The sequence below is a fragment of the Notechis scutatus genome, chromosome Z (genome assembly GCF_049901735.1).
Source record: "Notechis scutatus isolate UNSWTSFEM ecotype Mainland chromosome Z, rNotScu1.2, whole genome shotgun sequence".
Classification (NCBI taxonomy): Eukaryota; Metazoa; Chordata; class Lepidosauria; order Squamata; family Elapidae; genus Notechis; species Notechis scutatus.
In genome coordinates this window covers 94,951,597-94,968,678 of record NC_142025.1, presented here as the reverse complement: position 1 = coordinate 94,968,678, position 17,082 = coordinate 94,951,597, and the positions used below count along the sequence as shown (strand labels likewise).

Here is a 17,082-nt window from a genome sequence, read left to right as displayed (position 1 = left end):
GTTTCAAGCCCTGGGAAGCTGCTGCAGAACCAACTACCTGAGTTCAGAAAATTGTGTTGCACTGTGTAGGAACTTCATTGCAATATCTGACCAACAGCTGAAGAAGGCAAGCTTGAGTTCTGGCTGCTTTGGTGCATCACATATTGCATCCACAATAAAGGCATGGACTGTGGATTTCACTCTTTGTGCAGTAACCATGTCTATGGAGCCTCAGTGGCGCAGTGGTTAGAGTGCAGTACTGCAAGCTACTCCTACTGCAATTTGGCAGATCAAATCCCACCAGGCTCAAGGTTGACTCAGCCTTCCATCCTTCCGAGGTGGGTAAAATGAGGGCCCAGATTGTCGGGGGCAATATGCTGATTCTGTAAACTGCTTTGAAAGGGTTGTAAAGCACTATAAAGTGGTATATAAGTCTAAGTGCTATTGCTATATACCCCTCAGGTTGTGCATTTAAGATCTGCAATATCTGAAAGCCTGGAAAGAAAGGCCTGTCTTCCATTTTTAAAAGACCCAGGTGTAAGGACACAAAGATTCACAGCTGACTTATAGACTTCAAGGTCTGGAACAAGATCTAGTTTGTGTTCTAGGAAAAACTGTGGTGGCTGTGGAGATTCTTAGATCTAAAACCCTGATCAGTGGAATTTGCTAACCATCCTGCAAGGCTTCATTTTTGAAATTACTGCCATTGCTGTGTTCAGCTTAAGGAAGCAACAGCCGTGCCTCTTTGTGAAAGTGAGAGAAATACCCTCTAATGAGAAAAGCAAGATTTTATCTAGAAAGAAAGCTAGACAACATTCCTTAGGACTTTCTGAAATCCTTAGTGCTTCATAGTGCTGCTAGCAGAAAAAAAAATTAGGGCAGAAGTCAGTAGTGTCAACAAATCAAGAAGAAACTCTACCTTTTTTTAAAAAAAATGAATGTTGTGCATGTACCCTCTTGAGCTTTTTGCTCCTTTATAGATGCACCTGGCAGAAGTCCAATATCCCATTCAGCAAAATGAACAGGAGGGAACTTAACAAAAGCAGGACTACCTTGCAACATTTTGGAATAAGATAAACCCTATCTCAGGAACATTCTCCCCAGCCTAGCCTCAAATCCTACAACCAAACCTTTTTGTGTTGCTGGCCTTCTGTTCAGAAACATTTTCTATAATCTCTGATATATGGAAATATATTGTAGCAGTTTTAGTGTTAAGGGGCACACTCTAGAATCAGCTTTACACATTCCTTTTGGCTTAATGCAATATGTGAACATAGCCATTGTGGGTTATTCAATGGAAACCATGACTTAATGATATGGTCAGTACAGTGGTCCAGCCAACTGTGGCTTTAAATGCAAAGTATGAACCCACCATTTGTTGCTTAATAAATCATGGTTAAAATCAAAATATGGCACAGAAGATGAATACACTCAAAATCCTGCTTTTCTTCATTTGTATTTTATATGCCCCAAATGAGCTCTGGCACTATTTGGAGTTGAACTTTAGTTCAATAAACCTTGAGATAATGGTTGCATACAACTCATAGTCATCTGAAGCATGGTTTACTAATTAACCCTTTTGACTGAACCATAAAGTAATCATAGTGGCCATGTTCACTAGGCGAAGACAAACCAACTTGACATTTTAGCTTTGCAGAGCTGTTCAAATCCAACCAATGCCTTACTTCTAACATTTTAAAAATTACCAAAGAAGAAAAGCTCTAATAGATTAAATTACCTCCATCACTGACCCCTATTTATATTCTTGATACTTTTATCACCTGATTATAGCAATTAAGGGCAATAATGAGATCAGGCTGAACAAATGTGGACCATACACATAATGATCAACTCATCTTTGGAGTCACGTGCACTGTGTGGGAAGTCACTAACTAATTAGAGCAATTCGGAACAAAAAAAACCAAACTCTTTTCTTGAGTATGAAGCCATTTTGCTGACCCACTGCTTAATTAATTCTTGCACATAAAGATGCTTTGTTGCACCATCCGCACTTTTAGATTAGAGTTGGTATTTTTATCCACTTATCAGGTCCCTTCCAAGAACCCAAGGAGGGTGGATATTGTTGTTTTAATTTAGATACTGAGTCAAAGAAATTATCACCGGATATAAGCTGCTCCAACTAAAGCTGCCTTTTGCAATTGACTGATGATTTTATCAATGCTGATGGAGTTTAAGTGATACTCCAAATGTTTTGTGATTGCACCCAAAGCACCTATTACTATTGGCACTATTTTTGCTTTTTTTTGCCATGGTCTTTCTACTTCTACTTGAGCTATTTGTATTTTGTGATTTTCTTCAGTTATTTGTTTTCTATTTTGCTGTTTCCAGACAGTATGATATACACTAACTAGACTTTTTTGTCTTTATTAACAATTGTTAAGCCTGAGTATTATGTGGCAGGTGCTTGACTGTTTGAATTCTAAAATCCCTATTATTATATCCCTGTGTTTTAAGATAGCTAAATTCTGTTCTGCTTTGGCATTTTTATTTAAAATAATATGATATTGGTTGGTAGGAAACATCTTTAGTTTGAAAGAGAACCTAACATTTTAATTTATATTCTACTTTTTCTGTGGCTAGGGGTGGTAATTTTCTAAGTTATGCATGCTTTTTGATTAAAAACTACAAATCCTAACATACACTTCCATATATATTTAATGTATAAATATACAGGCAATAAATTTGATATATTTTGCCTCAACTGTAGAGAAGTGGAATAATTATAGGCTTTCTCAATATATGTAGTTTCTTCAACAACGTACCTGGAATTTGAAAGTGTTTGTACAACAGATTCTCAAATCCAATAACCTCCAGATGTGTTTGATTTCAAATCCTACCTTTTCAAGTCAACATGGACAGTTGTACTCTTTAAAAAAATCTGAAGGACAAACCGCCTTGCCATAAGGTAATTGCTTCTTGCTCCATGTAGGCTGATGCAATATTCTGGTGAATTCAAAGATTTATACATTGGCTGAAATTTGGTTGATTAACAAAAACATTCTCTAACACATTTTAGAAATGTTTGTCATGGACCAATGTGTCTGGTAAAATCCTATGGTGGAGTCTGATTTTGAAAAATTAAACAAGGTCAGTTCTGTTCATGTTTTACCATATTACCATATTAAAAATTCACAACTGATATAAATTAAAAAAACAATGGTATTTGATATACATTTTGTAAGATTTCATGTTTCAAAACAATGAAGAGTTCATTCATGCATTCATTCAAGTATTTCTGTACTCTTCTATTTGAAGGTTGCTCTGATGCTGCCAACAAGTTCAAAGTCTTTTAACTTTATGAAACATCATATACAAATCTGGAATTTCCATCTCATGATTTGTGTTTGAATTGCAAATTGTATTTTCCAAAACTAAATCTAGAAAAAAATAATTCTGATTGTTTCCTATGCTATATCTGTGGACATAAAACCAAACCAGATTTTATATCACATATACAACCTACTAATGAAAATATCAGATATATGCCTGCCTAGCTTTCTGTACCATATTTGGCATTTTTGACATACCTGGATTTTTTTGTTGGATTGTCATTTCATGTGAGAATTGAGTCCAAATGCTTATTTGCCTAATTACTAGTTTAAAAATCAATGTGATAGTCTAGGTGATACTTCCAAGTGATTTAGGAAGAGCAAGCGTTTCTCTTGGCTAAATGGCACAGACAAATAATGTCTTGTGTGGGAAATTACCTTGCTTCATCTAAATTATGCACAGAGCTTGTTTAACAACAATAGCATTAATTCTCCCCCCCCCCCACACACACACCAAGGAATACTAATGTGATCAACAGTCCATACTTTAAATTTGCAATTAATCACATCAATTAGGTTTTAGTCTTGTGGGCTTTTAAAAAAAAACATAATTTAACAACCGGTTCTCTGCCCTAATGATTTCTTCCAGCAACCAGTTCACCAAACTGCTCAGAAAGTTAATAACCGGTTCTCCCGAACTGGTGCGAACTGACTGAATCCCACCACTGTACTATGGGTCAGTAAATACTAATGTATACTGGAAAGAAGTGCTTACAAATGAAGGGGGTACAACAGTATTGTACTTCTTCATAAAACTTCAAGAAAATATTTGAATATTTTACAATTACATATATACACATGCACACACACTTGTGTTTATATTTGTTTCTTCAATTTTGCAACAAGACAAGAAATATATATGTCTTGGGAATAAATATAAAATATATAATAAATGACCCTTCCCCCCCACCTCACCTTCAATCACCCTGGGCCCCTGGCATGGTCCCAAAGCTAATTGCAAGCCTTGGCTACCTCCAAAAGTGACTCACACCTACTCTATAAAACTTTAATATAGGCTTGCTTGAACGTAAACCTGCCTGAGTGATATAATTAGATCCATAGAAGAAGAGAAGCATTAAATTAATCACGACTCTCTTGGTTAAACTCAGCTCCAAGATTTCATTCAAATGAATCTGTGATTTGTAACAAATCAGAGTTGAGAAAGATCAATTTTGATGAAGCTTTATGTAAATATATTTAAATGCAATTAATTTTTAAAAATGTAAATAGCAAATGGATTCTAGCAGTAGCAAGAACTACCTGGGATGAGGATGTATTTTATTCCCTAATTCATGATCACAATGATAAAGCTTTTCCACAAGTTCCTTAGCCCTCTGGAAAAACCACTCATCCCAGAAACTGGACCACTTTAGGAAAACTGCTAAAATTTGTTTTTTTTTTTCGGGCAAGCTTCTAGAAATTATTTTGTACTTTCTGGTTGCTTCAATTTTGATTTTCATGTATATTTTAATCTTAATTTGCTGTATCTGGAATTTGGATTATGTTATTTTACTATGTTACCAAGCACCTTGAGTTTTTATAACAGGCAATACACAAATACTGAGAATAAATCAATCAATTCTCCCCATTTCCCATTATTTGCACTCTTTTCAACCCCAAAAAGTAGGTATAGGAAAGTCATTCAGATTGTATTTACAAAGGGGAAAAGGTTAAACCTGACTTCTCCATCCCCTGTACTTTGCAGCTGTTCTGCAGCTGAGACAGATCCCTTCTCACCCACCCACCCCTCCCCTTTACTGATTTAAATTTACAATCGTGCAGCAGGAGACTCAGCTGTTTTACAAGTAAGCTTGCTCAAAAAAACATAAAGATAATACTCTCATTAGTAAAATATGGAAATGTCAAAAGAGAATAGGCATGAATCTTTCAAAGCCATGAAAAAGTTGCATTAAGAAGCAAGATGTTACATCTTTGATGGCAGAGTGGATGTTATGTGTGTCTCTGATTATTTGTAAGCAGGCTGCAAGCACGTAGATGCCACCAGGAAAAATGAGGCGGAGACAAATCACTTGTTTTGTCCAGTTACTCATTCCCATTCTCTCTCTTGGTCAGCGTTTCTGCTAAACTGCACTTGCCACCTGCAGCTGAAAAAGAGAGAAGCAAGTTTGGCAAGCTACTTCCCGTCTCTCCATCAATAAGTTGGATCAGAAGATTGTAAAAAAGATGCCCCTGTGACCCCCAAATCTTGAAAATAGTAAGCCTCCTTTAGCATAGGCTGTTTTTTTTTTATAAAAAAAAAAACAGTCCCTGAGGATTTTACTCTACTTGTTGTTGCTGACAATAGGGGGTGGTGAACATCTCCATTTCAAGGTCATTGATCCAACACTGTCTGAAGACATTTTCACAGTCATGTGGCCAGCATGACATCATGGAGTGCTGTTACCTTCCCACCGCAGTGGTACCTATTTATCTAGTTGCATTTGCATGCTTTTGAATGGCTGGGCTGGCAGATCTGGGAAGAGGATGGGAGCTCACTTTGTTTCATGATGCTGAGGTCTCAAATCTGGGTTGCCAACTTTTCAGCCAACAATATCAGCATCTTAACCTCTGAACCACCAATGCACAGGCTGTAAGGACAACAGAAAGTGAGTGGATAAAGTTTTGCCTCCTCATTCCTGCCATTGCTGGTCTGTTCCAAAAGGACAATTGAATGAGTGGTTCCAACATTCTGGTGGAGCATTGGTAAGAAGAACCTTAGGGAACCAACTGGAAATTTCTTAGGCAAGTGACTCCAAGATGATGTTGCCCCTGAGTCTATTTTTCTGATATCTATTCCAGTAGGGATATTAGCCACTGTTTTCCCCTTATGGAAATCTCTCTCCCCCAAGGGCCAAATTAGGCTTCACAGCAGCAGTTTATCCCATTCACACAAAAATGGGGGTACATGGGTGAGAAGAGCTAAGTCCTCTCTTCCTGGGCAAATTCTCAAATGTAGCTTGCCAGAGATGTGTTAATCGCAGCAGCTAGACAAATTAGCAGTGTGCTTTGGTGAAAATCTGTTCTTTTAGAGTCCCCATCATCAGAAGCAATCCAGAGTTAAGGGCCTAAATTGGAAATGAGTCTTTTTCAACCTAACGTATTCCACACAGGAAAGGTGTTACAAGGTGACTTTTGTACAGCAATGTTAAAAGCATCCATTTAAAAAAAAAACTTTAAAATATATCACGAGCTGTCAAAACAGACTCTGCCATGGTAGTAAAGAACAGAATAAACTGCGACCTATTGGTCTAAGCTAGAAAAATTAATAAAATCCTCCTACTGGGACAGTTTAGCAAGAAGGAAGGTGCTCTGGCTATATCTCTGGGAATGCTAATAACCAGAAGACCATCCTGTAAATATCCCACTTCTAAAAGTTGAAGCACTGTATGAATGAATACTACCTTATCCCACCCCTCCACTTGGAATGGGGAAAGAATTATCCGGTAGTCTATTGTTCATAATTCCCAACCATCACTAACATTGAACATACTGCTAGGAATCTAATGCATCTGGAGGGCATCAGTTAAAAAGAAGTTGGTTCTAAATTGATAACATTAATAATTACACCTATCCAAAATCTTCAACCAATGTGCCTTACAACATGTAAGGAAGCAGGTAAAGCATAGAAAGACTGATTCTGAATTAGTAAAGCAGCCACATCATTTGCAAGACATGCTCTATTTCCATATCTGTGTGCATGCACAGCCATTTTTCATCAGTTACAAAGGCAGCCAAAAGCAGTTTCCAAAGCAGCTACGAATCTGACAAATTACACAGCAGTTTTCACAATTTGAAAAGAGGTTCTTCATGCATACTTATTTCTTTGTTTTCTATATTTCTATATCAATTCTTTGGTAAAGTTACTAACAAGAAAAGAACATCACCCACCTACTACACTGACCAACAAATCTGTGTTTTGTCCTTCTCTATGTAGTTGATGTCACCATCATTTTTATTTTTCAAGTGAGTAGAGGATGAGCTTTCAAGGTCTTCCATTTCATTGCAGAGGTTGGATAAGCTTACCAACTTTGAAGAAACTAAATTTATGGAATTCTTCTTGAAAATTTATAATATCAACATCCAACTAACTATTGCATTTAAACATCTAGGAAGCCTTTTGCTAGCTTTAGTGGCCTGGATTAAACAAATGAGATCTTCTATGCAAGTTCAACATATGACAAGCACTATTCTTTTATTTGTTACCTACTGTGATAAGAAATCTGGGTCCTCATTTTACCGACCTTGGAGGGATGAAAGGCTGAGCCAACCTTGAGCCACTCAGGAAAGTCGAGGGATTTCTGCTCTAGATCACATAAATCTGCAATTATTAGAACATTACCCCTTTAGAAGCAGTTCAGTCGAAGTGCTAAGGGCCCTAATTTGTGAGCCAAGATGTGTGCCTAAGTCTTTATTAAGACCAGAAATAGGCTTTACTAGAGCCTGGAATCCAATTTTGTCCTCTTTTAGTTCAATCTAATCTTCTCTGAAAGTCCTTTAGCAGCCCTGGCTCTATGAGATAGCTATTCACTTCATCCCTTCCTGGAATAAAGTATAACTTCTGGATTTTCCATGCAATTTCCACTGATCTCACAAGGCTGTGAGAAAGTTGTATTGGAAGAAAAACAGTGGCTTCTAAACTCAGGTTTATAAAAGGACCTAAGCTTTATTTACTCCAAACATTTGTTACATAGACATTCATACTGACCAAATATCTTATCGCTATGTGCTCAACACAGAAGAGCCTTTAAATTAGGCAGACACAATGTTTTTCATTCAACTATTCTGGAAGAAAGATTCTAAGGCATACTGATACAAGACTATATATTCATGTCCCTTGGAGAAATCGATAAGACATGTTTCTTTGCTGCCACTTTTATTCAAATTGGCATAAAAACTTAATTATGCTTCTTTTAACCTTCAGTCACAGCAAAACAGATGCCAGTCTTATTTTCCTCCTTCTCATAGACCATTCCAAGATAACCTTCAAGACAATGATCAAATTTTGCTTAATCACTACTGCTATTTATCAAAAGATAGCTCTTTTTTTTTCTATTTAAGATCTTACTGTTTCTCAGGGGGGTATTTTAGAAATTCTGCTTTAGGATTTTTTAATGTCAGTAACAGTCTGTAACAGCTAATAAATCTATATCCATTCATTTATATCTCTTTATCAGAGCAACACTTACATTTTAATTCAGTTGTAACTATAATTTTAAGTATTTACTCCTTTTATTTTAAGTGATGAAGACACACAAATATTTAATGTTTCTAGTAATTTAGCATGTGCATTTTAGATTATTAAATATTATCAATGCACTTATTGTATTGGCCATCCCTTTTTATCCCAAGATCAACCTTCTTAGAGTCCTCATGATATCTGCACATTCTGGAGCTACAGTTTTCCTTAAAGGGGATGTGTTAAATCATGCTTTTGTGGTTGGATTGATAGCATAAAAAGTCCTTAGCAGTGTGTGGGCAACCAGTTTTTTCTGCTGTGCTGGACAAGTAGTGGGCCATTCTAGAAGTCCATTTACAAGTGTGGTTTCAAAGAACCCTGTCATTTTGCGGCTGGTATGGAGAAGTGATTGGATAAATTGGCACATTGATAACATTCTTTTTTTTCTTTTTTAGGTACGTCAAGAAAAATACTGAGATTAGATACAGTTTGGACCAGCAGTTTCGGAAGGCAGACAGATATAATAACCCTTTGGGCAAAGTTCATTCATGCATTCATTCTTTCTAATAGGGCAACCACAAAGAATTTCTGCAACGAAATATGTCCAATGCTCATGTTGATATATGTCTATGGAGATTCTCAGTCATCTCATGTCCCAATGGTGCTTTTTCAAGAGGCAACTGGACTTTCTGGTACTTTCTGGTACCAGAAAGTGCAGTTGCCTTTTGAAAAAACACCTTTAGGATCTTCATAGTGATAGGTGTATAAGAGGACTACCCTTCAGATTTTGTCTTCTGACTTATTTGTGCTAATCCCAAATCTCAGAAATAAGAAAAGTGCAGTTCAAGAATAACATTTGAAATCTATAGCTTTCTCTTTGCAACAGCTCAGTTTCATATAATTTGGCAATGAAAAGAGCTGATATATCTGTCCTTCACTCTGTTTCCTGTCTCGGGTTAACCTTAAGGAGTACAACAGATGCATGTCTGTGAATGAATCAATATTTCACTAAAGACCTTGGTAATGAATCTAGTCACTGGATACAAACAAGCTATTCTGATAACTTCAATTTCTTCATCGCCCCTTATGAGAAAACATTGATCTGCCTTTCCAAGATGTGTAAGAATTTCTGAAAAATACATATGTGTTTTAATATTGAAAAATAATACATAGCAACAGCAGCAGCAATTTTATAATGAAATCCCTGTTGCAGCCCACTGTTGGTTCCTTTTGACAGTTTAAACATAGGGTTTAAAGCTGTTAATCCTATCCCACTCCCAACAAGGTAAACAGGGGTGGGATTCTACAGGTTCACACCTATTCACTAGAATGGTTTTTAACATTCTAAGCAGTTCGGAGAACCAGTTGTTAGAAAAAATTACTGGCCTAATCCTGTAGGGAAGACAGGAAGGAAACATTCTGGTGTTGCTTACAGAAACTGCCTCTCCATTAACCCTTGTTACATTCTTGGCAGGACTAGACTTCCTGTCTCAGGAACTTCTCTGGAGTTATTTTTCCCCTCCTTTGCTGGTACTTTGCTTGTGTGGAGTGACCATTCAAAGTTACAATGGCACTGAAAAAAGTGGCATGACCATTTTTCACACTTATGACTGTTGCAGCATCACCACAGTCATGAGAAGCCAGGCGAGGAGATGTGTGCCTCAATGCGAGTGATGTTGAGTTGGCCATGCCCAGCCAGTCACATGGCCACCAACTAAGCCATGCCCACAGAACCGGTTGTTAACAAATTTGAATCCCACCCCTGAAGGAAAAGATGAGTGAGATGGAGGCTATGATGGTGAATTGTAGGTTAATTTCTACTGTGCTGTGCTGTGCAATGCTTAGCTTTTTTAAAAAAATCATTGTCATTATCACCACCACTATCATACTAATACAAATCAGTTAAGCAGATGCATTGGTGGATCACCAGGAATTATGTTTTTCCTTTCAAATGATCACATCATTCCACCTTTGCACTGGACACATATCCAGCTGCTTTCTTTGCCAAGAGACATTCATGAGCTTCTATGGTCACCCTTGTGCAATCTTCTAAACATGGAATTCTCTAGAAAAAGGAAATCTTTTGCAGGTGATAAAAATAGCTGTCATTATTAATTAGCATATATTAACGCCTGTCTCAATTCAGAAGGAATTCATGTAGGGAAATGCTGCAGACTGTATTTGCACAAAGGATAATTGATGTATGCGGATTATGCAAAATACATTAATTCAAGTGTGCAAATGGGAAATTGCCATTTGAAACAGTGTTGAAGATAAGAGTTGCTGAAGCTTAAACTTGCCCGATTTGGATATTATTCCTACCACACCTCAAAAGTTCTGGAGCTTAATCAGTACAACATTGTGCAAATGCTCAGAAGGCCTCTGGACATGCTCATAGGTACTTGTTAGTTCACAATTCCAGAATTGATCTTTCAAAAAAAGAAAGGGTGTTAGAGATTATCCTTGGCAGAAATTAAATCTTGGAAGTCACTTATAATGGTTGGATCCTAGCTATTGCCTAGGATCTCTTCCCATCACAACAGTGCTTGGAAGCTCTGTTCATATCCATGAAGCTTATTATATCCACCCTTCCCTATTATCATTGAAAACAAACCATCCCCAATTCTGTATCCCAAACCTATTTAAGTAAGAGAATCATTTATATACCTATTGGAATCCTGGGACATGAATCCATTCTTCATAGTTGCCTTTCAACCAAAATGCAGCCAAAGATCCGGAAAAAAATGCTATTGGTTCTGTCCATATTGCTCCAGATTCTAATAGATACTATAATGGTGTGGGAGGAAGCCAACAGCATTTCCTCCAAATCCTAGGAAATTCATTTTCAGAGAAATGCATTCTTTAACATTGCAATGGAGGGTAGAGCAGAGTGAGAAACACTGAAAAAAAAGCAATAGCTCATCTCACTTCTAGCTTTCCGGTTCATATTTAGGGATTACTTTCCTGTGACAAATTTTTAACATCCACCAGTATGTTTGTTACCATGCTAATTTGAATTAACTGAATGAAATATGTGTGATCAGCCTTTTTATAGAAATATCCATTCTAATCTACAACAAGAGTGAAATCCTATTTTCAAATCACTCAGCACTGTGCTCATATGAATGTCACCAAATATAAGGAGCTGTCTTACACTGAACCAGACCAGTGATCATTGTAGCTTAGCAATATGGTGCCTGCAGACAATTCCTTTTGTGTGCATCAGGTTCTCTGTTCCACTGATTTTTTAAAGATTATTTTGATTTTAAAAAAATAAATAGGGAGCCAGCATACTACAAAGGAAAATACCAGCCTCTGATAGCATATGTACTTATAGTAATGGCTTTGGGATTTCACAAAGGTCCCATGGAGACAGTAGAGAACATCATGCAGTTCTACAGTCTTGGCCCAAAGTAGATTCCTCCCATTCCTCTTCTTTACTTACTGGTAGTGAGTCTCTCCCAATATACTTGAATAGGCTATAGACTTCTGCATGCAAGATGAATCTACCCCTATTCTGCTATGTCCCTTCTTCTTTAAAACCTATTGAGGTTTGACTGTATTGTACTTTGAGGCTTGATATTTTAACATACCTTGTAGGATGCTGAAGAGAAAACCAAATTTCATAAAATGCACATTGTAGCCAGCAAAATGCATAACCAATCATTCTTTTGATTTCTGATTTTTCTTTCCAAAAAGATAACTTACCTGTGTCCAGATATCGTAGCATTTTAGATTTCCCCTCTGTGGCTAATTAGGTGAAGGGAAGAATTCAGAATATTACAGTGTTACAGTTTGTGTAAGTTACAATATATGTAAGAGGTTAAATGCATGGATTTGTCCTTGAGCAATTATCAAATCATATTTAACATAACTGGTAATGTTGCTCCGTGATTATATTTCTGTTCAAAGTAAAATACAGACATATCCAGTCTTCACTGGGCAGACAATAGGTTCCACTAATCCAGAGAGGAATCTTCATGAGCATAAATATAACACCCAATAACAAGCCAGGTATGGAACCTTGAAAATGACATTTTTATTGTAAGCAGAATATCCTGATCCTTTTAGTAATTCATCTGAATAGAACTTCGGATGTTGCCAGTCCTGCACCACCAACCTTCTAAGTTTGCATCCAGCAAGTTCTCATGTGCAGGTTTTTCCCTCAATGCATGTGGACACAGAGAAATGAAGGGCTAACAAATGAACTCTTGTCTTTCTTTCAAACAATTCTCATTGTGTGAAGGTTTGAATGTAAACTGTTCCTTGGAAGATGGATTTTTCAATGAACAGGACACCAGAGATGGCAGAATTTGGATACCAAATTAGCTGACTCACTAACATTTTTTTCCTTTCAAGACTCAAATGTGGATCAGAGTTCTAGAGCAGGTTTTGTTTCAAAATACCATGGCTATCATGGCTAATGTAGACTTTCTGCCTAATGTCCTATCTTGACAGAATCATGTTCATCTAGAAGTATCCCAATTTGCAAACTAGAATGCTTGGATCTCTGGGAGTTGAAATCCCAACCCAACTGGGAAGCACAATTTAAGGGGGAAGGAATCTAAATGTGCACAGTATCTCTAGCAATGCCCTTTCTATCTGGGTATTTAAACAAACTTGCAGTACCACGCTGCACCTGCTTCTCCATAACTTCTTCAAGCACTTTTTTTTTACAAGATGGCCTACCTTTAACTTTCCCAAAAATAGTTTCTCATTACTGAGTGAGTTATCATGGGAATAATAATAGTAAGCAAGCAGCCACCCAATATTGCTCCAAGTACTGCTGCTGACACCATCCACCTTATTTGCTCCCTCAGTCAAGGAAAATGATCTAAGGAGCTCTTCCCACAACAGTGGGCTGCCCATTGATAATTCCCACTTGGAGCTGACTTTCAGATTCACAAGCACCCATATGCAAGTGCAATGCATTCCCTGAAGGTCACATTTCTGAAAATCATTAGGAGAAAGGACTCTTTTGGATTTCTCTGCATCTTTGCTATGTTTTAATGCCCGGTTGGCCCTGGATCTTATGCAGTAAGAAAGGGCTTAATGCTGAGCTTTAACAGCCAAAGGCAACTTTATCAACAACACACTGGAAGAAGGCAGAGATTTCTGCCTTGCAAAATGGAGCATCCAAACAGTTGACTGCAGATCCATAGCTTCCTAATAGCTTTAGCCACACTTATGTGTTCAATATCAGAAGCCTCATGTATCTAACCAGGCAGAAAGTCTAATCTCTGCTGGCAATGATGAAGTGTGGAATGGTAGGGAGTAGTTATCCCAGATTACTTTCCCTTAATTCAAGAATTTGTCATGAGTACTATTTTGAATTTCCTCCCTCTTTCAATCAGAGGCTTGGTCTCACTCGGTAATAACACTTATCCAAAATTCAGGTATCAAAAGCTGGTCTGGCATTTTTGAGGGGACTCCTACAGAAGGGATGGGAGATAGAAAAAGAAGGGAGGGAAGGAGAGATGGAACTGACCCTGGTGTATAACTATACACAATTGCTTTGTTTCCTCTCTCTTCACCCCACCCCCAGGAAAAGGTGAAAGACAAGAAGGGTGGACGGCAGTGTTACAAGGCTGTCCGGGGGAAGGGGAGAACTGAATGGGGCCCGTCTCCTTTCAGAACTGCCCCGTGGTTTCCCTGCCACCCTTTTCTGGGGAGGAGAGGAATCTCTCTTATCCCAGGTGAAATCACCCCTCAGCTTTTCTCTTTTTGCCTCTTGCCGGCTTCCCCTTTTGTGCAGCCCCTTCCCTGAATCTTAGGACTGGAAAGTTGACTGATATGGCATGCACGAAGTCAGGCGTGGGTTGTGGGGTGCTCGAGCATCTCTCTCTCTTTCTCTCTCTGCTCCGGCCGGGTTCTCTGAGCACGATCCGCCTCTTACCTGCAGCATCCCCCGCGGTTCCATGGCTCTGCAGATCCTTCCCCCCTCGCTTCTTCTCCGTCCGGCCACCGGGAATCTCCCGCAGCATTAGCAGGCTAAACTAGAAGCAAAGAAACGTCGCGGCGGCAGCCTCCGCCTCCACTCGCCGCTTCTTGGGGAGGGTCGGTCTAAGGACAGCCTCCGGTCCCCTCATCCCCATCCCGCCCTGTCTAATAACCGAGATTGGGCGGTTGCTGCCATTTGAATGGCAGAACATGACCCCCGCCTTCCCAAGTACGGGCTGAGGGTACTAGGAGGACATGGAGACGCCCCCATTTGACTTTGCTTCTTCAGACTTGGATCTCCTCAGATAAACTCTCTCTTTATCTCCCCCCCTCCATTGTCTCCCCTCCCCCTCCCCTATTTAAGCTCAGCGTGGATTTTCTGTTACTGTGGAAGTGCTGGCTGCAGGGTTGCTTCCCTAATGTTCCTTGTGCTATATGTCTTCTCCACTTTTCATCTGTTATGAATTATGAGCTAGAATGTGATTTGAGGAAAGCATTTGGTGGATTTGGAGATCTGGAGTTCCCTTTGAGCAGAAGGGTTGCCTAATTCCATCCCTGCTGTGAGGTGGGCCTGAATGTGGAGGTCTCTGGAGGAGTTAGAATAAGAATTGGGTTTAAGTCATCAGCATCAATATGACATCAACTTATATATCTAGAAGCCGGCCATCTATTTTCACTGTATCTAGCAGATCTTAGAATGAAAAGCAGGATGGACAATCTTTTGCTGAGATCGAAGGCCACAATGAGCAGGACAATATTGCAAAGTAGATTGAAGCGTGTTTTTTTTTCTTGGTGAGAAAGTTCTGTTGCTTGAAACTATATTGATGCTGTTATAGAATTTATATCCCTGCCTCCAAATGATGAGAAAAAGTTATTCCAGTGTTTAGTAGTCAAAAGAAGTTTTGCTATTTCAAAAAGGGGACTTAACTCAATTTCTTTAAAAAAATAAATAAGTAATTAAAACAATCAGTTTACTTATGATTACCTGCTCCCCAAACAACTTGGACTTTAAGGGTTTCTAAACAACATTGGATAAAGCTGCATCATTAGCCACTTAATAGCAGAAAGATGGTTAAGCAAACAGATGTTCTGCATCTTGAACCTAATATACTTTTGAGTAATTCTGCATTTGTATCATTTAAATCTCTTGCTCTTTGTGATGCTCTTCAAAAAGTCGTGAAAGATGAACCAACCTTTTCCCTTCCTCATTTGAACAGTCTTTAGATCTGCATTAGCATTAGTATTCTGCATTAATATTAGTAATCTCTCACCCATTCTGTTTCTCAGATTTTTGAAATGTATTTGTATATCTCATCTTAAGGAACAAATTTAGGAATGCAGAGTTTGTGGCTATCTAGAAGTAGAATATGGTCATTTCCCTGCTAAAGCATCTTCATAGCATCATTCAGCCATTGCATATAATACCTATGATGACTGATGGCTTTAAAAAAAAACACTGTATGTCAACACAGGATAAATTGTGTCAGCACCCCTTATTCTTGGCCAGGCTGGCAGGGCAACTGGAAGTTGTAGTTCAGCAACATCTGGTAAGCTACAAGTCAGATAACTGTAAACATGCTTCTGTTTATGTTTCTTATTGGAAGAAAGCAAACTCTGACCAAGGTTTCACACAACTTCAATATAGGGACTTCTCTTTGACCTAGTTTGGTTCCCCAAATATGCTAAGACATTAGGCTTAGGACATTAGGACCCCACAAGACTTTGTAAAACATGCTAAGGGCACAGTCCTAAATGGATAAGGTGACTTCAAGGAGTAAATTGATGTGTAAGTGCCTACAAGATTTAATGCATTCATTTTGCTTCTGGCCTCCACAAGGTCCACCAAAGGCAAAAAACAGGCAAATGTTTATGGCCCCATTTACTCTAAGTTGGATTGCTGGCAAGAAAAGTGGTGTTGGCAGGCTTCATTCATTGTTTTTGCTAGTTCTGTACTAAATCCAAAGTCTGGATTAGTAAAGTTCAGTTCTTGTGTTTGTATAACAGATTAGAGGTAGAGGTAGGTTTGTCCAAATAAATGTTATATTTGTTTAGCTCACAAACCAACCCTGTGAGGTGTCTAAGAGAGAACAATAGGCCCAAATTCCCCCAGCTGGTTTTCTTGACTAGATTCAGAGTCTCTTGGTTCCTAGGTCAGTACTTTTATTATTAGACCAATCTGATTCTCAAATTGAACAATTAAATTAAACAATGGTTTGAAAGAAGAATAAACTATTTGAAAGAAGGAAAGAAAAATAAACCATGTTATGAATTGACATGATGGTCTCACCTTCAGAAGACAGAAGTTGGATTTCTACAACACAACTATTACATACTACCCAGCTGCATGTTGGCATGTATGAATACAGTTTGTGATTATGGTTATATAGCACAATTAACCCATATAGGAGATTTACCCAATATATGAAGCCATATACCAGCTAAATCATGTTTAAAACTAATCAGGTTTTATGACTTAGACAAAGACAGCCCCTGAGTTAAGTATTAGTCTGAACCCAGCTTGTAAGTTTGATAACTCTACCAGGCAATTTTTGTTTTAAACAAATGAGTAATCTTGCAGCCTGTGACTTTTGTGCCTAACCTTTAAAAAAAAGTTAATTTCAAGTCTCAGATTTAATC

At 38.2% G+C, this 17,082-nt stretch overlaps 1 protein-coding gene across 1 annotated transcript in view; it reads right to left on the bottom strand.

Moving 5' to 3' along the window:
• CRHR1 (corticotropin releasing hormone receptor 1) overlaps nucleotides 1–14,492 on the bottom strand; it is a 97,060-nt gene extending 82,568 nt beyond the window's left edge. The window contains exon 1 of the mRNA XM_087945488.1: nucleotides 14,402–14,492. Coding sequence (XP_087801614.1) covers nucleotides 14,402–14,425 — 24 coding nt within the window. The 5' untranslated portion in view covers nucleotides 14,426–14,492. The remainder of the gene's footprint in view (nucleotides 1–14,401) is intronic.
• Between the last annotated feature and the right edge of the window lie 2,590 nt (nucleotides 14,493–17,082).